This window comes from Glandiceps talaboti, chromosome 20, assembly GCF_964340395.1.
Source record: "Glandiceps talaboti chromosome 20, keGlaTala1.1, whole genome shotgun sequence".
Lineage (NCBI taxonomy): Eukaryota > Metazoa > Hemichordata > Enteropneusta > Spengelidae > Glandiceps > Glandiceps talaboti.
The window spans coordinates 17,290,939-17,317,094 of record NC_135568.1 but is presented as its reverse complement, the minus strand read 5'-3'; the positions used below and the strand labels follow the sequence as shown (position 1 = coordinate 17,317,094).

Sequence of the window (26,156 nt, the reverse complement as noted above, 5' to 3'; positions counted from 1 at the left end):
ATTTACCTGAGTCTTCAAATATTGTGACCGTGGAACGAGGGAAGATGTTTGGATCGTCAATGTGTCCTCAGCTTTGGTTGAATCTTCTTATTATCCTTTGCAATTTGTCAGGTTAGTGTTTAAAAAAAACACCGTTAATCAGTCAGCCTACCCATATATTTACATGTGTAAAAACACAAAATGTATCGAAAAACGAGTTAAAATGTTTAAAATTTGTCGTACAAAATACACATGATACATACAAATAAGTTACAAAAAGACCACGATTAATAAGCAAGATGTCTTTCACTCGATTGATTTTGAAGCGATACTTCGTAACGTTATATTGTATTAATAGCGAAGAACCATGGGATGTTACAATGACCAACGCTTGTAATATTTATTCTGTAGTGGTAATTTTATTGCTGGTTTGAACTCATTTTGTTTACGTTACTGGCTGAAATTAGGAGACTACATGATAACATTGAAATGTCTAACCATTATGCCAAATCTACTTATTAGTCTATCAATCTTATGTTTGTAGGAATTTGCCAGAAATTTTACGTTTGAAGCTGATTCCAAGAAAATGTTGTAATGTATGTGTTTTGATATGCTCAGCGACAAATACAGCGATAGAATAGAACTGCAAGCAGTCAAGTTTAGCTCAGAATATCCTTATAATTTTAGAAATTACGCTTACAATGGTTAAAAATGATATTTCGTTTCTCAATAACAATATTATTTTGATCAGGATTTAGTTATTGTGGACTGTCGTCTGCATGCATTGTAGACTCGTACAATATTTACTTTGTGCGATATATACTTGATGTGGAAATATTTTCCTTTTTTGGGGTGTGGTATGACAAAGGTTTGAGTTTGGAGATGTCAGGGAGCTCCCTCCCTGTCTTGTTACATAGAACCCCCATCCCTACCCCGATCTGAACTACGTCGTCTCCTTTCACGGACAGAAGTCTGCCTCACTTTTTATTCGGTCGTTAAAATATCGTTTAACTCGTTCTCGATTGATGAAGTCAATACACTGCACTAAGAACTTCAATGTCGTCCTCCTCGATAGATGGTAATAATATTGCAATATTTAATCGGCTGGTTCAACAAAACTCTTGTTAACATTGCTATACTTTATTTGCTTGAGTGCGCTGATCGTTTATGAATCATTTCGACATTTAAAGTGAGGAATACTACCAAACCACAAAGTCTACATAGAGAGTTTCAATTAGGCTGCACGGTGTTTTTTACATCTCAGGTTACGTTTTTTGTTAGAATTACACGAACAAAATACATCCATAGATATAAATGTTATATTTTATCTCACCTTGAACCAAATAAACTGTTGTGTGTTTGATTCTTCTTATTTCCGACAGTGTTGTTCATCTGTGTTCACAGTGAGATAATATTTTTTTTAAACTGAGTGGTATGTAAGAACACCATGCTTCCTAGTTGAAACGCTATCGTCACTTTTGTTTGGAAGTAACGCGAAATGCAATGGCTTGCTTTTGGTGTATCCCATTTGCCACAACTAGACACACCGTGTTAATTGTTTAGTTTTAATTCTGGTCTGGTGAATTTTCCGCATTTTTGGCATCAAAATGGCACCACAGGACATCAAAACTTATGTAGTGGTATCAACAAAATAAGGTACTGCCAGTCAGTACTACATATTGCAATATTTTTTGACTAAAACCATGCCAGTGTATATGTATTTTTCTCCTGTGGTGACAGGTGGTTTTATACTATATTTTATTGTGTCAACCTGTTTTGTAAGTATCGTAATCGGGTTGTATCACCACCAAACTTTGCTTGGTCACCACCATTTACTAAAGACTCTGGATCAAATTGAAAATGTGCTAAGAAGAGCCACCAGACTGTTGACTAACATGCGTGACCTGAGCTACAATAAACGTTTGGAAACTTTAAATATTCCAAGTATGTCATACAGGAGAATCAGAGGTGACATGATCGCGGTATGGAAATATCTCCATGGGAAATATAGTGTGAACCAGCACCTGCTTCAACTTGAACATCACAGTGTTACAAGAGGGAATCCACTGAAACTAAAGAAATTTGTGTGCAAGAAATCGGCGAGGGCAAATTATTTTTCAAATCGAGTCATCAACATATGGAATAAACTGCCAGCATTAATTGTCATGTCAACTACTCTTGACTTTTTCAAGAATAGTTTGGATAGTCGGTGGGCAGACTATAAATATATACGTAACGTGACCTACGATCTACTAAGTCAAGAGACATGAAGCTTTTCAAAATTAACGTAATTTATTCGCGGTCTGTAATTATTATTTGTGTGTGTGTGTGTGTGTGTGTGTGTGTGTGTGTGTGTGTGTGTGTGTGTGCGTGTGTGTGTGTGTGTGTGTGTGTGTGTGTGTGTGTGTGTGTGTGTGTGTGTGTTTGTTTGTTTGTTTACCGCCAACTGAACTGATATTACAAACTGGGAACAATGCCGCTAATGTTCGATATTTTTTATTGAACTGTAGTGTTCTCTATTGTATCAGTTGTATTCACCAGTGTTTTCAATGGACTTTTAGTACGGATAACTTAAATGTATTTGGTCTTCATGAACATGCAGACTTTTACTATTTAACTGGAGTATTTATTTATTTACATATTAATTTATTAAGTTATTCTTTCACTTTATTTTTGTAATATGATAGTTGCATATGCGCATCCTGAGGACATGATGGACAGAGTTTATTTTCGCTATTGACATTTCGACCCGCTCATAGGCTTTTAGCCTTTATATAGCTGAATATGATATGATATGATATATGATATGATATGATAATAACCGCAATTTGTCAATTTCTAGCATACGGGACACTTGAAAGCAATCCATTGTATATTTTAAAGGATATAGACATTTCAATTTATAGAGTAACAATATTCTACGATTATTGCATCACAGACCAAGACAATGTTGCAATGTTTCTAAAATTGTGTGTGGAACTAGACGATACAAGGAACGAATACTAGTAAGAAACCAACTATATTTGTAATGTTTATCGTGTGTATATAATAATACATTATATATTTTGAGTCATTTTGAGTACCTTGTTGTGAAGTTATGTATACAAATATGTGAGGAGACAGGCCGAGACTAGCTGTAAACTGTTGTCTGACTTCCCATTTACCCATTGTTATATTTATTTGGGGTAGATAAACTGATTATTATATTACTATCGAATGTGCTGTAACTGGGGTAATATTTTATCGCTCAGACAACTAACAGTACATTTGCTGACAATTGTTAAAATACCAATAATGAACATTACACAATGTCAATTGGAGGTCTATTTTATCTATTAATTGCAAAGTAACAAGTCGAAATCGTGATTCTCGAGGACGTTAATTTTTGGTTGCAGACCCAAAAAAACAATTGATTGGATAAATTGCACCATTGTATGTGTACTGCTACGCACACTTTTTACCGACTGATTATCCAATACTGTTCAGGGTTTACGTTATGACGTCATTATATCGAACAAAGAAGTTTAAAAAGTTCCAGTAGCTTTAAGTTTCTTATTAAGTAAAGAGAATTATAATATCTGCAAAATATAGCAATCAATAATGATTTATGTATTTTCAATATTGCAAGTACGTCTTGTTTTTTTTAGATAAATAATCCCAATATCTCAATTCCCCCAAGGCTTTTAAGTTGTGTACATATTTTTATTTGTTTAGATTTAAATGCAAATTTAAATTTTTAAATATGATATTCGAATAAATTTAAAACATGCAATAAATCATTTATATAATTATCAGAGAGTGCACATTTTTGTGTATCTATAACAACATGTTGTTACTACTAGTAATTGAAATAATTCATCCATGCGTCTACTATATCGCGATTGATAGTGCAATTAGTATAATTGCATAGTTTTCTCTTAATGAACACACTTCTTTTGCAAAATGGAAAGTCTTACTTTAAGGGGCCCTTTATTCTACCACAGATGTTTATTTTTATCACCTAAAATGAATGAATATATCATAGTTTGATTATGAATTTGAAATTAGTGTAAAATGCAAGTACTGTATAATTGAGGTAGGGCTAGAGCGTCAGGTACCCCACCCCGCACGATGTTGTGTATTGTTATGAAAGCCTGGCTTTGTAAAGGTTAGGGTGGCCACCACAAGCATTGGAGAAAAAAGAAAACAATTAAAATAAAAATCGATGTAAGAGTCGATGAGTCGAAGCGTTGACTAAACACTACCAATAGCTACCACACAACATACAAATAGTAGATGACGTTATCGGTTGCCCACACTAATGACATGTTATTTCTACACATGGTCGAACACACAGTCCAGCTAAGATACTGAGCTTGCTAGCAAGAACAGCGTTCAGGGTTTCTTTATGTAGGACTTCAATAGCATACTAAAGCCCACTTATAGGTTCATAACATATTCAATTATGTAATTCCGCAGCGTATCATCATCGTTTCTTTTTAGACTAACAATTTTAGATCATTTGCCACCTCCAATGGTATGATAATTGTTGTCACCAGGTGTATTTAGTTGTGTATGCAAATTTAAGACTTGTTTACCACCAACTCAGTCACGTGGTAGTCTAATGTGTTATTTTACTACTAATGGGTTTAGTAAACAACATGACCGGGGTTAATCTAAAGTCAATGGCTAGGTTAATGTACTTCACTAAACATGTCATCATTTTGTGGCCTGTATCTTACATGTCAAAGTATAATTTTTTTATGATTTACGCATCGTTAATAAACACTGATACTAGTCATGACGCCAAGGTCCAAAAGGTGACTTAAGACAAGAGTTACCTTACATGATTTGAAGTACAATTTTGATATCATATTTGGTTATAAAGTAATATCTGGGCCATCATAAAACTGATGTTGCCCCTCTGGATACTCTTGCGCAAACTCACAGGAGGCAGTTTCCCTGGCAATTATTTTGAAGGATTCCAAGCATTAAAAAACGTCATATCTCAGGCTCCAGAAGTAATATGATCATAATCAAAGTATTTGTATATATGTTTAGGGAGACGGGCAACTAATTGATTATATGACCTTTCCGATCAAAGGTCAGAGTCATAGTCAAAATTCGAAGTCATCTTAATTTTTCTATATTTTTATTACAACTAAAATATTAATAACAACAATATATATATATATATATATATATATATATATATATATATATATATATATATATATATATATATATATATATATATATATATATATGTATGTATGTATGTATATATATTAATTAAAACTCTGGTGGAAATATTCAGTAAAAGCCTATTTAGAGATGCTTTATTATAAAATCCTGTTACCAAGACAACATATCAAGATCTGTAATTATGAAAGATATGACAATATTGCTTGGTAAAAGAAAACAAAATTAATATTAATAATATGATATAATAATATATAACTTGCATTGGAAATTGGCTTTCCACGTGCACTCATAAAAAAGAGGTGAATAAAATTGAAAACTGAAGATTAGAAGGAAAACAATGATTGAATAAAACATTGGAAGGAAAATGCAAGTGAAATATAAAAGCAAGATATAAAATTAATGTAACACATCAAATGATTTAAAATACACATGTTGCTAAAGATAAATGCAGTGACAAATAACATGAAACTAAAACAAATGGTAAAAAATCCTAGGACCGGTTTAAAATGCGAATCGCAGTTGGATAAAAGCTCTGTCGAAAACGTTCTGATTTCGTTTTGATACTCCTGTACCTCCTCCTACCCGAGGGTAGCAGTTCAACCAATGTATGTGCCGTATGACTGGCATCCTTAATGATGGATGTAGCTTTGCGAATAGATCTAGAATTATAGACTGATTGATTGATTGATTGATTGATTGTAAGGATAGTAATTCTGTACTGATGATTCTCTGTGCTGTCCGGACGACTCTCTCAAGTGCAGTCAACTCATCGTTGTTGATGTTGTTAGACCAGATGGTGATGGCATATGTTATTATACTCTCTATAGCAGTACGGTAAAAATTGACTAAAATACAAGCATGACTCATTCCAAATTTCCTAGAAAATAAAGACGCTGTTGTGCTTTCTTTACGAGGTGTTCAGTATTTTTTTACCAAGACAAACGATTTTAAAGTTGAATACCCAGGAATTTCAACTTAATTTCTACTATGGACATCCAAATTGTCAATAACATGTCGTCTTACCAATAATGAAATAGCTTTAATATGAAATAAAAGCACTTGGTAAAGGGTTGGCATTCATTCCCATATAAAAGTCCTCAACAAATAAAAAAAAATGTAACTAATCAGAAAGATGAATGATTTCTCGCACATAATCCGTCTGAAATATCTGTAGTAAGAAATAAAATATGAAAACAACGTCCTTTAATAGACTAAAATCGATGGACACCACAAATACTATCTAGAAGCAACAGAAGCATTGTCAAAAATCCTTTGACAGTATGTAACGCCTCAAAATGCTATCAGTGTCTGTATTCTGGTTTATGTAACAGTTCACGAAATTCGTTGTAGTAGCCATAAACACATTGTGCTATCTTCTCCACTGAATAAACTTGACACGTTTATATGTAGTACATCTTATTTTTTTTTATCTCTAGTTACAACAGAGAGCTCAGTAACAGACAACTCAAAAAATTGCAGTATTCCTATTGGTGGGAACAACGACCACCTTGCACATATTCGTGTTTTTGCACAAGTGCGTGTAAAAATATCCTGTGCCAAAGGATACACCATTAACAAAGGCGAATCTAACAGCGCTGAGCTAACCTGCGAGACAGTTGGAGAATGGAATCTGGAGATACCACATTGCGATGGTTAGTATAAATTCACAGTGTTCACATGTTGAAGGTGGGCAAGGGGCATATTCGTACTTCGTAATCGCACCATTTTATGTTGCACTAAAGCCCGTAAATCGTAGAGGTTGGCGTACTGTTCGTTTTCATTCTCATCTGTAAAAAAAGCACCAGTTTTCCGTACACGTAAAAGACAATAAATACATTTCACCGTAATTGTACGACGTTTGAAGGATTCCCTAAACGCCACACTACGTATACTAATAACACAAGTGTACAGCAGTACTGTCAATTACACATGTGCTACACATGACTTTGAAAAGAAATAGTTCAGAGGACAGAGGAAGTGACGCAGTAGAATGTTCTTTGGGGAAGGGGGGGGAGGGTCCAACCCCAAGCTCAAAGTGTGTCGGTGGAAATGATTGAATGGAGAAATCAACGTGATAAAAAGTGTTTGTTTTTAATTAATTTGAAACGTCAACAAAGCAACAGAGTGCACACCTTTCGTCCTAAAATGCAAAATGTCCAACACTCCCTTCCGGACCCCTTCCACCCACACAGGCACATATACACATCAACACGAACGTATACATACATACATACATACATACATACATACATACATACATACATACATACATACATACATACATACAGTCACTCCACTACCGCAATATTGAAGTTCCCGCCTATTTTTGTTCGTTCGTTTTAAATTTTCTCACAGGAATCATGGTTTGTCTGCAATTCCTATGTACAAACAGTCTGTTTAAAATTGCATATTTCTGTTATTCCACCACCTGTATGTTTGTTATCAATATATGGAGTTGTAGTGTTACTATTGAAAATATCGTATATTTAGGAATTTGGTTTAAAATTCAACTATTTTAGCGATATTGTGTAACGTCCACGTGATCTTACTGGTAGTAGCATGGCACGAATGCACACGATTATATAAGTGGGGAAAACATGATAATGAGAGAGAGAGAGAGAGAGAGAGAGAGAGAGAGAGAGAGAGAGAGAGAGAGAGAGAGAGAGAGAGGGAGAGAGAGAGAGAGAGAGAGAGAGAGAGAGATAGATGAGAGAGAGAGAGAGAGAGAGAGAGAGAGAGAGAGAGAGAGAGAGAGAGAGAGAGAGAGAGAGAGAGAGAGAGAGAGAGAGAGAGAGAGAGAGAGAGAGATGGCGATGACTATCGATCTTAGTGTGAGGTTTTCCCTGCCAGCGGACCAAGAACGATCCTGAGAGACTTGTATGGGAGTTTGCGTGGTGTGATACGACTGACTTGACTAACTCCCATCCGACCTTTACAAGGTGTCGTATTCATCATAACAATGGATGTATTCATATTAGTAAACGCCTCCTCCAATGACATCATCAATATTTCAGGTATAATTGCAAAATGTATAGTCATTTTCTTCGTTCTTCGTAAATTGTGGGTTTTTCACCGTAAATGTAAAAAATTGAAATATTTTTTATCTTCGTAATTTTTGTAATGTTAACACTTTTTATATTTCTGTAAACTGTACTGGGTAACCCCACCCCACCTCCACCCACCCCTTATTTCTGTATCATCGGAGTTGTTTTTTCCACTTCTGTCCGCATTTTCAATGACGCGTTACAGAATAGAAGTATCATTTTCTTCTCAGGTATGATCTAGGAAAATTACATTCTGGCACAATATGTCTCACATCAGTGACAATATTGTAGAAAAGCATCATTCTACTAATAAATCATTAAGCTAATTACATTAAGTGCTTTCATCATTGCGTCAGGCAGGAGTGAAAGGAATTGTAGTCCAACGGTGTTTCACGAGCAAACAGGAAAACGCTCCCAAGCTGAAACTACGTAGTCATGGTAATGCCCTTGTTTAGCGTGGATATCATTGGAATTCTGTGAAACCATTGCGGGCGAGTTCTTAGTATGACCAAGGGCATGAGGCAACACTTCTGGTGTCAATAACAATATTGAATAACATGAATAAAGACAACATCAACAAGTTCGTCAAGTTCTTGTTTATAATTATTTCAGTATCTTGAATAGATATTCAATATCTAAGTATAATATACAGAGAAATACATATATTTAACATTTAACTCGATCAAATCGCGCTGGAATATAAATAGAATACACTGCTGGACGCTGGACGCTGTGGAGTGTACCGATTGAGTAGCGCCCCCAACGGCCGTAGAATTTACTTGTCTGTCTTGTCGCGCGATCGACTACTGTTTAATGATTATTTTTACGTAATTTTATGAAAATAATATTATAGACCGGAATCAACTGTGTGTTCGAGCCTACCACAACTCTTCGGCACCAAATATTGATTAAAGTAAAATATTATCAATTGTGTTTTTGTTTTATTTCCCTCGCAAAAGACGCGACGTTTCGGAACTTCATTTCAAATAATATGCTGTTTCGGCAAACTCCACAATGTACTGCAACATGCAATATATATATCTCACCACAAGAGGGCCGCAGGTAGTATCAAGCTTTGAGAGAAAATTCATGGGTCACATGTTCGATTTGAAGCGTCCTGATTGGTTTATTCGATGCCGCATCCTACCCCTAGGGATGCGTTTGAGCTCGAGCATGGCAAGCAGCGCGTCAGCTGTCGCGAGCGCACTAAGCGTCGATTTTGCACCACGTCTCTCCATATACTTTCTTTTTCTTTTATTCTTTTTTGGAGTCTTTCATATTTATATAAAGTTTTCTGCGATTATTAAAAATGTTTCATTTTTTAAAAGACCAGAAAGTGTACATACATATACATATACATATAATATCAATTTTTAATCATCCCATTTTTGGCCTTATAACCAAAATAACAAATATGTGTAGACATTTATAATGAGTTTATTAAAATGTACTATAAATAAAGTAAGTATGTAAATGTGACTCATAGCTAACTTGAGCCTTTATTACATGGATATCATTATCATTTTCGGATTTCATCAGAATTGTTGCCTCATGCCCCTGGTATGACGAGACCGTAAAATTAGTTGACTAATAAAAGCTTCGTCACATTAATTCGTTTCTAAAAATGGCTAAAGGTCCTTGGGAAAAAATCTATATCGTAATTTTCCGTCCAATCTACCGGGCTGTATGAATGTGTTGTATTCTATGTTCAATGTGTTTATAGAGAGTACATGAATAGCATCGAAGATTGTATGACAGGGTCTTTATGAAGTCACAGAAATGTGCCAGGATGGTGATGTTATAGACAAACACACACACACACACACACACACACACACACACACACACACACACACACAAACACAAACACTCACACACAGAGACTGACGTGCGTACGTACGTACATACATACATACATACATACATACATACATACATACATACATACATACATACATACATACATACATACATACATACATACATACATACATACATACATACATACATACATACATACATATACTTAGCTGCAATAATTGTAGCTGTGTTTTTATTTTAAATACTTTTTAAAAATCTGTTTTATATTTTATTTTGTGTGATTCAACATTGTACGTTTTACTGTTCATTTTTGTACGTGCTTTGCAAAGAAAAACAAAGCTACAATTCTATTAGGCAAAAAAATTGTTTCTGGTCAGGACACTAAAATGGTGAGACGACGCGGATTTTTTTATAATTCTCAAGAAACATGTTACTCAGTCTACCAGTACAGTTACTGTTTTTTATATTTACTACTTTACAGCAAGTGTACGTATGTAGGGCAGATGTCATTTGCTTGTTCATAATTGGCTCTGCAGTTTTCTTCACTGAAGTGAGGAGGGTTATTTTTATGTTTCCCCATGGATCTGAACACTCACACACACACACACACACACACACACACACACACACACACACACACACACACACACAATACCGACGCGAGAGTATTGAAGTGATATTCGCGCGCTGACCAGAAAGAATTCTTTTTTTTTTCTTCATTTTTCCTGTTTGGCCTTATAGAACAAGGCCAATCTATAATCTCTCGGCAATTATATCCATGGTTTTCTCATAAAAATAGTCAATTCCCTAGGTTCAGTTAAAGTTTCAGTACCAAAAATCATTACGTAAATACTAAATACTCGAATCTGTTCATGTTCCGTTCAAAACGGCAATAAATACTCCGAACCATTACATCGGAGTACTTCTCGGCAGCCATTACGATGTCGTTCTAGTACATGAAGCACGAACGGTATTAGTCAACATGTCCGCCAAACGTTAAAACGTTCGCTGAAACGTCGACAATATGTATTTCCCTTGAAAATAACACTGAAGAAGCATTAATTCGATCGAGAGCAACACATTTATAGACAATGACATAGAATATGCTCAACTTTGAAAGAGGTGAGATATATTGTCTATAAAAAAAAACAGTTTGAATATATATGTTCAGGATCCCGAACACATTTTGATAGGAGCTTACACACAGTAGTGGTTTTAGTAGAGGAACAAGAGTGACGGAGAGAAACCTCTACATACATACATACATACATACATACATACATACATACACACACACATACATACACACACACATACATACATACATACATACATACATACATACATACATACATACATACATACATACATACATACATACACACATACATAACTTGTCACTTTCTGTTTGTTACAGACATTAATGAGTGTCTAGACCCAGGTTTATGTGATAAAGACTTAAAGAATGAAGAATGTGTGAACACAGTTGGTAATTACAGTTGTGAGTGCAAAGTTGGCTACTATAAGGACAGCCTGGGCGAATGTCGTCCAGGTGAAGCTCCAAATGATGATGCCACCAAAGAAGAAGACACATGTTCCATCAACTCTGAAGGTAACATGTTTAAGTAGAATTTGTCAAAATATCTCTAAACTTGCCAGATGAAATTTCCTTGCTGTTTCTGTTGAAATGATGTATTTTTAGTGTTAACACAGTATTAACGACCATTATATTGGATTCTAAATTGACTGAATTTTGACCTCTATTTTAGAAAATGTGATGGTCACCTTAATATTTCTTTTAATATTTTGACTGTGAGTGAGTTAGAGTTTCTTTTATTTCCAAGGTTCATACTTGCGTATATGTACTCACAAAAGTTACATCCAGTTTCTAATTAAGAAGCAACAATTTATTTTCATATATACAACCGTTGCACTAGTTGTCTAGAAATGCTGTTGATCAGAACGTCGTTTTGTCAGTAGTAACTAAAACTGGCTTTGAAGGTGCCAACAAGTCTTATCCCTATCACCCTAGTACACTATCAAACAGACACACTTTGATACAAAATAACATCGGGTGCTTCTGATGTAGCTATAGGTTCACGCCATGTTCTCATCAGTTTGTTTATGTCTGTGAATAATAGTCATATTGCCAAATACAATATGAGTAACTTTCCCAGACATAAACAAACTGATAACCACATGGCACGAATTCTACATCTGAGGCACCCGCTATTGTTTTTGTATCAATGAATGTTTTCAGTTTGATAAGGTGATAAAAAGGAGCCAGATTTAATAGTCTACGACTACTGATAAAAATATGGTCTGCTCAGTTGCATTTCTAGACAAGTTGTGCAATGGTTGTAACAATCCCAGGATACCTAAAGTTTGACTGAGGTACGACACAGGCTTTGTTATGTTATGTTGTCATGTTACGTTACGTTACGTTACGTTACGTTACGTTACGGTATGGTATGGGGTGGCATGTTACCATGGTTACGTTGTGTTGTGTTGTGTTGTGTTGTGTTGTGTCGTGCCATGTCATGTCATGAGGTCATCATGTCATGTCATGTCATGTCATGTCATGTCATGTCATGTTATTCGATGGGTTTCACATTATCGTTTTCTAGGCTCTCCCAGAATAACTTGTAAAGATGATAACGAACTCGACGTAACATGGAATGAGACAGTCGCCAACTGTTCAACGCCATGGATTCCATGCCCAAATATTGCATACGGTAATGACTTAATTAATAAACGTATCACAATTTCGCAAATATGGTTCCAAAATGTTGAGGTAGTCGATGTATGACGACGTATGACGTATATCACGGATGTGACTTGGAAGTAAAGTCAAACTGTTCAATTGTAAGATAGACAATAGACAGGTTTATTTACAATGAAAATCACCAACAAAGAGTCTCTGGGACGACAAAAAACTCGCTAACATTACTACATTTTATCGTCTTGCTCCACAAATATCTCCATTGGCAAGATTTGTGTTGAGTCAGGCGATAAAATGTAACCCTGTTGGTAAGAAAAAAAACTATTTTTAGTGGTCTGGGGAAAACCTTTCGGAGAGGCTTGCCCAAGCTTTTAAACAAACTATCAGGATGAGTGAGCCTGGTCAGAAAGTTTCATGTTGAGATTTATATTGAGACAAACAAGAAAGCATGCAAACATCACATACACAGTGTGGACACTTTATTTAGTTAATGTTGTAAACAGTAACTGCTTGAAAGAAACAGTTCAGTTGGCTGTACATGTTGACCATGTACTTTGTCTTCAAAAAATTATGTCTTGGTATATTGTAATTGCACATGTAGTAGTGTGCATGCTGTTACTGTTTATAGCAGTAACTAAATAAAGAGTTGACTCTGTGTATGCTATCTTTATGGTTTCTATCTCACTGATCTTAATAGTTTGTTTAATAGCTTTGGTAAGCTTCTTCGAAGACAGCCGTAAATCATATTCATTTCAACTAGCTATTGGTCTCTTCATGGTGTTACCTTGTACGATACAATCCAACGTAGCCATACCTCTCGTAGTAAGTTCTCATTAATTTCCTATTAACGAAATAACGAAGCGGAACTCGATAGCTACACGTTTTGTAATTATGTATAGAGTACGGGTTATTTTAGGTAAAAACGCTACAATATTGTCCTTTTTATGATTTTAGGTTCTATGAAACGAAAGTGTAATATTGATGGTACATGGCAGACTCCGGAAACGACTGAGTGTAAATCGTTGAAAGTTCTTGAGCTTTTGAAAGGTGTAAGTCATTATGGTATCGTGATTAAATATATTAGAAGTTAATACAATGCTATCGACAACGTGATTACCTGGAGTTATAGGGGAACGCCAGTCCAAAAATTAAAAGAGATGTATTCCAATAACTGTGTTGTTTTCAAAACTTCACATAAATTTAGCTCGATTGATTGCCAAGAAAGACCGAATTGAAACTATTTTTCACATCTATATTATCTAGCAGCAGTCTATTGTTTTCTGATTGGAATTAACATACATGTATTACGTGTGAACATTGAATATTCATGGCTTATACTATGACTGTAATAAGCAGTTAGGAGTCGTGAATATTCATTGTTCAACTATCATACATACATGTCTGCTAAACCCAAGGACGCAACTGTGAAACACTGCTAGAAAAATACAGGTCAAATAATGTTGCAATTTAGTGTTTCTTGGTAATCGTGCGAAATCTATGTGACGAGAAATCAATAACTCTCCTCAGAACCCAAAGTTATGAAAATTCCTTTATTTTGGAATCCTGGCGTGGTGTTTCTCTTTGACATGAAATGGTGTTAATAGTTAAGTACATATTGATCGCCATTACTTTTATTTGAAAGCGTTTGGTACCTTTGTATGTTCTTATTTTTGACTTTAAGTGTGCTGTTGAGAAATCTGAGGAACTACACTCATCTCCAGTGATCAACATCTCTCACATTTACAACTTCGACAACAACATTAAGATAGTGTTTACACAAGGACATCAAGTCAGTGTAAACGGTATCGCCGATGATAAGTATTTATGCGAATTGGACTGTTTCCAGTAAAAACGGCAAATAGTGAATATGTTACTTTTATTGTCACCTGTTCTTTTATTTCCATGCAGATGTCCGTGGTCAACTCTACGGAAAGTGCTAACAATAACGTGGATGGTGTTAGTGATTTTCTAGACAACGAAGATGGTGACGTCTTGTTCGGTGGTGACTTGGTTGTAACAGCAGAGGCTGTATCCGAAATCATTGACGCTAATCCACTAACGTTTAACGCTCCTGATGACGTCAAAGTGTACTACATTAAGGTATTCAAAAAACTTTTAAATAGAGACGAGAAATTTCTTTTAAGGCCTAAAAAATATTGTGTGATTCCGATTACGCTCAACTTTAGAATTGGTGGGGTAGGTAGATTTTTTATTTTATTTATTTATTTATTTATTTTACATTTTTGCGATTTTATTATTTTCCTCTCGAATACTTCAAAAAAAATTTCGGTTTCGGGTCGGCAGTGAAAAACTAGGTGGAGTCGGGTAACCGGAATCAAACATTGTTTAGGCCTAATTTACATAAGGGAAGAGATGACGAGGACCGGCTTTAAGTTTAGGCTGGTTTTAACTTTTTATCGTCGTCTTTTTTTAACGTTCCTGATATTTATAATTACAATAAAAGCTAGTTAACCTTAAGCAGAACGGCGTCTATCATAACAAATAGTAGTAGTAATAATGCTAATAACATTTCATTGGCTGGCTCGACAAAAATCTTACTAACATTGCTACATTTTATTGCCTGAGGAAATTATCTTTGCCGATCGTCGACAAATCAGTCACAGTGTATGATGTATTCTGCAATAAAGATCAAGAATAGGTACTAACATCCACGCCATCGGATTTATTACAATGTAACTATTATATTGTTACATTGTTGCCGAGCTATAGATGATGAAATGTAGCAATACTAGATTTTTGTGTTGCCAGACGATACAATGTGGCAATGTTTCTGTCTAGCCAGGCAACATTCAGTGGGTTATAAAATCATTGTCTATTGAAAATCGTCATCTTCACAAATGCTTTGCCATTTTTCTGCTAGAACGTGTTGGAAGTATTCAGCCGATTGCTAGATGAAGATAAAGAAGAGCACTGGAAACAAATAAACGAGGTAATATATTTATCCCACCTCTAAACCAAGTTTTGCTTCACAAAATTAAGTATACTGACACAATCAACTAAAAAAGGTGCAGACTTAGACGAGAGGGACAACTTAAAATGAGTGCCAGAGATCAAGATAGAATGATACGTATGGAGACAAAGATAGAGAGATATATGTGTATGTAGAGCCAACTTGTCACAGAGAAATAGATAGCATACATACACACACACACACACACACACACACACACATACATACATACATACATACATACATACATACATACATACACACACACACACACACACATACATACATACATACATACATACATACATACATACATACATACATACATACATACATACATACATACATAGAAAGGGACAGAGACAGAGACAGAGACAGAGGCAGAGACAAGAGAGATAATATGTGTGTTTATGTTCCTGTTGACTCTTTAACACTGTAAGTATATAACACCAAGTGTACGTATGAACGTGACTGCGCAGGTATCAAAGTGTGAGCTCGTCCAGCCATATATTCCAGATTTTACGACTTCGACGCCGTGGTACATATTGTACTAACAACACATTTTCCATTTCAGTGAACACAATCCTGGAACATTAATTCGTCAAATGAGTTATCTGTTATGATGAATTGGTAATGCATACACAGAATGATAGTTCAGTGATATGTACTTCCTATTTTGCCTGGTTAAATGTCTCTTTTCTGCATGGCTAACGATATCTCCGTATGGTGTTTTTCATATGTACGTAGGTGAAGGGAGCGTATCTCGGGGTCGTCCCTGTAGCAGAAGACTTGGAACGTTTTGGGAAGTCCGTTCACATGTCTGTTATTGATAACCAGGAGACTGTATCTGAATCTACGAAGAACATCAGTACGTTGTTTTATACCAGTTTATTTTCTAAATCAGCTACTTGTAACTGATTTTGCCTTTCTTCTAAGGCGTTACATGTCTAATACTAATACTGCGTAAGTAGAGTAGGTATAGAAGATGGTCAGACTAATGATATGGCGTTTTGTCACGTCGTCCACTAAGTCATAATTATGTGATGTGATGTGATGTGGTATGATGTGGTGTGGTGTGGTGTGATATGATGTGATGTGATGTGATGTGGTCTGGTCTGGTCTTGTGTTGTGTGATTTGGTGCGGTGCGGTGCGGTGCGGTGCGATGCGATGCGATGTGAGATTTGATATGACACGATATGATATGATAATATGTGGCATGATATTAGATATGAGATGAGATATGATATGATGAGATAAGTTATGTATATGATATGATATGATATGATATGATATGATATGATATGATAATTACGAAAGTTATGATATGATATGATATGATCAATGCAGGATAAGAGAGAGAGAGAGAGAGAGAGAGAGAGAGAGTGTGTGTGTGTGTGTGTGTGTGTGTGTATGTGTGTGTTTAGTTTCTTTTTATCCTACATTGAACTTTTCATCTCGCCCCATAGTAACGCAATTTAACATCATTTCCTACACAATCAAACATTCAGGATGGTTATGTCATGGGAACCCAACGCACTGTCAAAGACTACTATACATCGGATTTTAATCAGAATGATATGAGTTATCACAAACTGCAATGTGGGAGATAAAGACATCACGAGGCGTATTTGACTTTTAATGATATTGTGCTTTTGTCGTGATCCTGTTTTTTTTTTGGGGGGAGAGGTACTCCTGAAGTGATTGAATTTCCTACGATTTGTAAAAAAATGAATACCCCTCCTTGTAATTACTGAAGGCTCGACTCCCTATAATGACTTCACGAGCTGTGGCTTACGGACAACAGTATCTCGTATATTGTTTACTATTACCTACTTCATCTCTTCTTTTCAGAGCTGAAAGCTGAATTTGTATCATCCCGTCACCTCGTGAAGCGATCTGCTGTTAACAGTGACGACCAATGTGCACCCAATACAACCTGTGTCACCCTACCGTCCTACCTCCAAGATAATAATACTACAGGTATATACAAATAAGTATTGAATTCCTGATTAGTTTCAAAAAGGACTATTTTCCTTTCTTGCTTTTAAATTGTCGATTTTAATTTTTACTCAATATTGCTTCAGTAGCGTTTACATACATACATACATACATACATACATACATACATACATACATACATACATACATGTATCTATCTATCTATCTATCTATCTATCTATCTATCTATCTATCTATCTATCTATCTATCTATCTATCTATCTATCTATCTGTCTGTCTGTCATTGTGCGTTATTGTATTAACTGAATACTTGCAACAACATGTGTTACGATATACAAATGCATGCAGCGAATTCGTGATCATTGTTTTCTTAATTTTCAGACTCTCTTGTTATGATAACGATATTATATCATAACCCAGCTGATATTATACCACCGGATTTCGGATCCTCAAAGTAAGTTCAACACTAGTTGCAGCACTTTTTTGGATTTGGCCCTCCTTTGCAAGTAAAGTTATTGAAATCGGAAACATCGCTCTCTCGCATTTCACATGCCAAACAAGAAACTGCAATCAGCTTGTCTCACAGAACATATGCAGATACTAGACAAATTGAATATTACATGTAACTAATAAATCAATATTTCAATTGACTATTTCTACCTCCCTATTGCGCACGGCACCTATGGAACAGTTTATTTTGCATTAGAAGTTGTCTGCGGGTGTGCATTAAATGTCATTTTACTAGTACATGAGTGAAACACCAAGCCTACATGTAACCATGCCCTAATCAGAACAAATTAACCACAGTGTAATTAAGTCTCATAAGAAAATGGTGTCATATGCAGAAAACGTAACAATGCCACTAAGATTAATATTATATACCGAGCCTGACGATGAAATGTAGCAGTACGAGTGGTATTGTTTGCTGGCCAGACGACCATCAGTTCGGTTGGCTTGATTGACTCTTTATGCAATACATTTATATCAGGCTACTATTAACTTAGATTTATCCTGATCTATGTCACGTAGATCCAAGTTGAGAAGACCGGTGAAGACAATCACGGCAGCAGAGAAGGAAGAACGCGTCAATTCAGAAGTTTTATCAGTCAGCTTATTCCTGGATGGCGAAGAAATTGTCGACTTGGTGGAACCTCATACATCAGTATCTAGTCCCATCACGATGACTTTCCATGCCCAACAGGTTAATTGTTTTCCTTGTTTCGTCTTTCGTGCCCTCATGTTAATAAACATAGCCATCCGTTGTCTGGTCGTGCCTTCATTTTTATAAAACGCTATTTACAAACCATTCATCCAATTTCATATGTTTGTCATAACTTAATGAATGTAAGTACACAATAATTGATAAATCGGGAACCGTGCCTTTGTAAGAGTACACGTTTATTCTTGTCCGTAAACACATTTATACTGAATATCCGTATACATATTCTGCACTTAAAATGTAAGGACGTCACGAACGTCATTAGAAATCGCGTGCAATTGGGTCAGAATAACTTTATGCTCACTCTGCCTCACTCTATATAGTATCCCTGCAAATGGTTGAAGCATTCAGAAACACTGCCTCTGACAAGCTTAAGCTTTATATCCCTCGTCTCGCTGCCAGATAGACTCGTGACTATCGTCCCTTATTGTAAAACGCACGTAACCGTGAGAAGTGAGGGACTTCGCCGCTCTGGGCGCACTTCGTGAGCCTTACAAACAAAGCTGAGGGATGATAGCCACGAGTCTGGCAGCCGCGACTAGCTTAGCTCAGTGAAAGACTCAACAAAGTACATGTAATGTATTTATTTTTCTTACACATTCCAACGAGATAAACCTATCAACCTACCCCACCCCACCACCACCCCTCCCCTTTTATCAATCGTACCCCATCATGTCGTGTTGAGTAACGTTAACAAAACTAGTACTGTTATCATCAACACGTTTATTTCAAACTGTGACTATATGTATATGAATTAGGTTTGTCCTGGCGTTGAATCACAATGTTGACCACAGTTTGGATTTACGAAGGAAAGTTTGACTCAAATTCTATTGAACAGTTACTGCATACTGTTATACGCGTACGAAGTTCAACTTCTATTTTTACAAATGTTTGGATTATGCTTGTGTTGTTTTTTAGTTCTGTGTACCGTAACCGTTGTTAATTAAATGTAAAATTCATAGTTTTCGCAGACTAATTAATACATTCCCACTTTTAGTGTGATATTTTGGTATATTTATATTGTATCCCTTTTGATTGTCAGGTGTCATGCGTTAACCTGCAGATAATCACATTCGCAATTGTAGAGATTCCTTTTGTTCTGTGTATTTTTGATTAAAAAAAACCGAAGAGTCAAAACACGTCTTCGCTAAAATTTAAATGTTAATTCGATGCCCTTATCAGAATATATTTTTCCTTGAATTTCAGAAAGGCTATGATGAAAAATGTTCCTATATGAAATATGGCGACTCGACTGGGTATGTATATGATGACGTCATTCCATTGACCCCTTCCTCAATTACGTCACTTGTTCCCCTGCTGGTCCTATTTGATTACTCAACCAGGCTGGGGTATTTGAACTGAACTGCCTGTCGTAAAATTTCCCGTTTCTCCTCAGAGAGGGCGCACTTTGTCACAAATCCGGCCGATCAAAGCAGTTACACAATGCACCATGTAACTTTCAAACCGAGAAAAAATGAAGAACATTCAGTATTAAATGTCATGCAATTATCTCCGCCACGTAACACCATATACCACCACCACCACCACCACCACCACCACCATCACCACCACCACTATCACCACCATCGACACAACTACCACCTCTACCACCACCATCACCACCACCACCATCACCACCACCACAACTACCACCTCTACCACCACCGCCACCACCACCACCACCACCACCACCACCACTATCACTACCACCACCATCACCACCACCAGTATCACCACCACCACAACTACCACCTCTACCACCACCGCTACCACCACCACCACCACCATCGACACAACTACCACCACTACCACCACCACCATCACCACCACCACTACCACCTATACCACCACCACCATCACTACCACCACAACTACCACCTCTACCACCACCACCATCACCACCACCACCACCACCACAACTACCACCTCTACCACCATCACCACCATCGCCACCACCACCATCACCACCATCACCACCACCATCACCACCACCACTACCACCTATACCACCACCACCATCACTACCACCACAACTACCACCTCTACCACCACCACCACCATCACCACCACCACCACCACAACTACCACCTCTACCACCACCACCAACACCACCACCATCACCACCACCGCCACCACCACCACCACCATCACCACCACCACAACTACCGCCACCACCATCACCACCATGATCTTCGAAATCCCATTGACCTTCAAACTTTCCAATATTACTACGCCACCAACCTACCACTACTGTATCAAAACAGACAACTGAAAACGAAACCATCACCATCACCACCACCACTATCACCACCATCGACACAACTACCACCTCTACCACCACCATCACCACCACCACCATCACCACCACCACAACTACCACCTCTACCACCACCGCCACCACCACCACCACCACCATCGACACAACTACCACCACCACCACCACTATCACTACCACCACCATCACCACCACCACTATCACCACCACCACCTCTACCAACACCGCTACCACCACCACCACCACCATCGACACAACTACCACCACTACCACCACCACCATCACCACCACCACTACCACCTATACCACCACCACCATCACTACCACCACAACTACCACCTCTACCACCACCACCATCACCACCACCACCACCACAACTACCACCTCTACCACCATCACTACCATCGCCACCACCACCATCACCACCATCACCACCACCACCACTACCACCACCACCATCACCACCACCACTACCACCTATACCACCACCACCATCACTACCACCACAACTACCACCTCTACCACCACCACCACCATCACCACCACCACCACCACAACTACCACCTCTACCACCACCACCAACACCACCACCATCACCACCATCACCACCACCGCCACCACCACCACCACCATCACCACCACCACAACTACCGCCACCACCATCACCACCATGATCTTCGAAATCCCATTGACCTTCAAACTTTCCAATATTACTACGCCACCAACCTACCACTACTGTATCAAAACAGACAACTGAAAACGAAATGGTCCCTTTGAGACAAGGAGGGGGTTTTGAGAATTTTGCACTTTAAACTGAAAGAAATTCTCGTCTCTTTCATGTTATCTATGTCATTAGTGTTTGGAGTACCGACGGCTGTACAACCGAAGTGTCATCTAATATTATCACCTGTAAATGTACTCACTTGACTAACTTCGCAGTAGTGATGACCCTTGGTACAGAACCACTGGTGAGTCTAGACAAATACTTCCATATTCTTGGTTTTTATCAAATATAGTGAAGTATAGTATTTGATTTAGTGAGATGTATTGAAGCACCTTGTAGACCGAATATTGAGCATACCAATGTAACTTTATTTCTGTACACCGATAGCGCTGAGATAGGAAATAGCATGCAGCTAGAGCGACGTCGACGTCCGTCCTAAGCTAACACTCTCTTCCGTGTGTTGCCCAAATATCACAGTAGTGACGCTAAATATGTGTTATATTGTTTAATGTCATTACAACAAAAGAGTCTAGTATGTTAATATGTTGCAGTTTCTGTATATTTAAAAGTTAGCGTAATTCTACAATACACAGCGTGTCTAGCTATAACAGTAGACGCCACTCACTACACTCGAAATAGACAAATTGTCGGAAATACTTTTTACACGCTAAGTAGAATTGTAGATTCGTGACAGTTTAATGACATTAATGAAACGACAGACAGACAGACGGATAGACAGACTCTATTTGAAATCATTAATTTCTTCGCATTTCTTTTATTCCTCTTTTTATCTTATTTAAAACGTTCAGCCATTCTTTGAGCAAGCCGAAGCAGCATTTATAATGATTTTCAACTTTTTGGCGGCATTTCTGTTGATGGGTTCCTTCATATTGGTCTGCCTCTCAAGGTAAACGTGTCTTGTTTTGTTTGAGTTTGTGTTTGTTTGTTTGTTTGTTTGTTTGTTTGTTTGTTTGTTTGTGTTTGTGTTTGTGTTTGTTCGTTTTACTTCCTTAGGTTTGTTTTGTTTTTGGTGTGGTATGGTTTGTTTATGTTTGTTTGTTTGCTTTTTCTTTTTTGTTAGAGAGGGATAGATCCAAGCAACAGTGGCTTATAAACGTTATATAATACTCAATTTCCTACATGCATGATAGCATATGTTATTTTCGTTATTGTGTAGTTGCATAGTAAATATCGTATAATAGACGAATTGTAAAATAAAATGTAATAAACTGACAGGCGCTCAGGGCTGTATAAAATGTTGACAATAGAAATGGCAAACTTGCAATATATAATATGAATGGTAGATTCATTGGTCCTATCAATGATGAAAACGTGATAACATTTACTCATTGCACATTTTGTTTGTGATATTTTGTAACAGACTGTCGACCGACCGATACTTTGTCATTGGTAACATGATCATCTCGCTGCTGTTACTGCCAGCTTCGGTGTTGATGAACCTTACAGAATTCTGGAACATCGTAAGTATTTATCTGGTGTTGTAGTTACTGCCAGGACATGCTACGATGGTCGAACGTTTTACAATACAGACGTAGACAATGTTATCTTGGTGTTTCACTCATGGGACATGACATCTCAATTAACAATAACAAAGACACAACACACACAGAGTATGTCCCTTTACCCAATAATATGCACTAGATACAGGCGTTTGCTGAAAAACAAACATTTCACCATGGACTTGATGATTTTAATGACTTTGCTTACTTTCCTGCTGGTAATCAACATGGTAACTTGACTACTTCTAGGTCCCTACTGTGAGCATTTATAACTTTATTTTGTATTTTTGAAGCTCTATAAAGCCTAAAAAATGTTTGGTTCCGGTTACTCAACCCCTCCTAGATTTTTATTTTTACATATTCGAGAAAAAAATAATACAATCGTGACAATTGTGCAGTGACTGCCATCAACTTAAAAAGACAATGTACATGTAAAACTGTTCTTCCGATTTGTAATGTCTGTACATCTAATTAGACCAATAACACAGAGACCATATGGAAAAAACGGGAAAAAATAACTACCTGAACTAGACACTAGCATATGAAAAAAAATCTAAAAATAAATTACCCACCCTACCTATTGTAAAATTGAGCGTAATCGGAACCACAATATTTTAGGCCTATTAAAATGTTATGTCACATGATTGAAACGCCAAGACAACACCATTCGTATCGTTACTAGTAGAAAAGGACTCGGTGAGAAATTAATGAATGTAGCATTCTTGCGAGCCAGAGTACGTATTCTGCTGAAGCAACTAGTGCCGTGGTATATACGACGATACAACATAGCCGACAACTTACCTATCATGACCGAAGTGTCATCATGCTATGACATACCGTCGTTGGCGGCGCTTGTTATGCGAGCGACACCAACGCCGATATGTTTCAGTCTACTAGACCTAAATGTGAAGAAGATTCAATATTCACAATCAATCAAGTCGTGACATCTTTTTCTTTCACCTAAAGTAGTCCGGAGTGAAATTACAATGTCAAGTGTGTCATGAAAACAGCCATGCAGCTCTTCATTGGTAGCTTTTACGTATTAAAGGGGTCGACATTTGATTAATATTAGACTGCCACTAGTCCATTGAGAGATTTTTTATCTCATACATTTTCAAATCTGAGTATGTTTTATTTTTCTCGGTCGGTTTGACGTTCAACCGACTGTTTCGCCATCAACTTACACTAGTTATTATTTCATGAGAAAATGCATGGTTATATGTACTTTAATTTCATAAAGTTATGTTATTCAAATAAAGAATAGAAAAAGCTCGTTGACTTAATCAAGTTTAATTAGTTGAGTGTTTTAATTGGTTTCAAAGTCGGATTACGCACTATCGTGATTGTAAAAGAAGTAGAATCGGAGTATATTTCTTGTTTCGAGAGGTTCAAAGGTCGTCTCAGTGCTGCATGCTAACTCAAAATTGCCTAGCAACGAAATTAACTGACGACGCTTGCCTCTTCCTTTCACCGACGTGGCCAATGTGATGAAACGGAATTTGTCCCCAAGTTTTATCTACATAAACGTGATTTTACGAATTGTGTGATCCTGCGAAATAAAACGACATTGTTTTCAATCATTTTGTATAATATTTGGCTAATATCCAATATTTTACTCGTTGTATTCCTATAACATTGTCCCATCTCTTTATTTTTTTGTAGGCAAACTGTGACGTCATTCAGTTCGTATGGTACCTGGCAATTCTTAGCAACTTTGCTTGGATGTTAAATCACGCAAACGTCCAATTGTTCAAGCTGAAGTTTTACGTCTTAAGCAATAATATGTACAAGTAAGTATACATGGGTTGTGATTTCAAACAACTTACAGGGCCTCACATGTGACTGTTCACTCACTCTGTATCATACGGAAACCAATATATAAGAAACTGCCCATGCCATACATTAAGACAAAATCGCAATTCCTTGCTACATTTAGTTTAAACAATTTAAACATATTGCAACTAGACGCGGTCACGTGGACCCAATGTCTGCATAGTGATGCATTTCATTTATACAAGTTGTAGCAAGAACTGTATTCATTCAATTGTAGTATCTAAAAATGTAGTATTTGCAGTTTTCCACTGGATTCTGTGTGATTGTATGAAGCGGAGTGAGTGAACAGTAACATGCAAGGCGCTGTATAAATTGTGAAACAGCGTTATTGGGAATTGAATATGTTACAATCGTGTTCAATTGTTTCAGATCAATTATCCTCCAATGAAAGTACGATATTTTGAGCCAGTGATAACTACCACGTGATTTAGTAGAGAACATCATTCGGTATTCAAATACATGAGCTGCAGTACACTGATAAAGTCTGACGAGGTCAAATTGTTATACTAGAGTATTTTTTTTTAGCTTGAATGTGTTTTACATATATTTTTTATTGTCTGTCTTTTCAGAGGTATTTACTTTCTGTTCGGATGGTTATTTCCATTGATCGTTGCCGTGTTCTTTACGTTCGTTATGGATGGCGATGTTGAGAGTGACCAAAGGTATGATAATGACTTAAACATTTTGAAAATACCAACATGTTCGTTCATACAGCGAATTTCATAATACCGTGTAGCTTTTCTGTTTGATATAAACACGCAGGAACCAATAAGAAACTGGACATGCTACACTTTATGATAGCAAGATTGAATGAGTACAGTTTCTTGCTACATTTTGTCTAAAATGAACTACACATGACAACATACACAAATCAAATGAACACCACAAATGACATTTTACGCGC

General features: G+C 36.9%; 1 protein-coding gene across 1 annotated transcript; it reads left to right on the top strand.

Annotated features, from left to right (window-relative positions):
- Positions 1-25,978, top strand: LOC144450632 (latrophilin-like protein 1). Its single transcript, XM_078141276.1, has 17 exons — positions 1-111; positions 6,600-6,815; positions 11,446-11,640; positions 12,656-12,763; positions 13,705-13,799; positions 14,659-14,850; positions 15,632-15,700; positions 16,469-16,589; positions 17,574-17,702; positions 18,063-18,135; positions 18,711-18,882; positions 20,107-20,156; positions 22,032-22,143; positions 22,709-22,806; positions 23,281-23,380; positions 25,082-25,209; positions 25,822-25,978. The coding sequence occupies exons 1-17, from the start codon at positions 45-47 to the stop codon at positions 25,976-25,978; spliced, it is 2,082 nt and encodes a 693-aa protein (XP_077997402.1). The 5' UTR covers positions 1-44.
- The last annotated feature ends 178 nt before the right edge of the window (positions 25,979-26,156 follow it).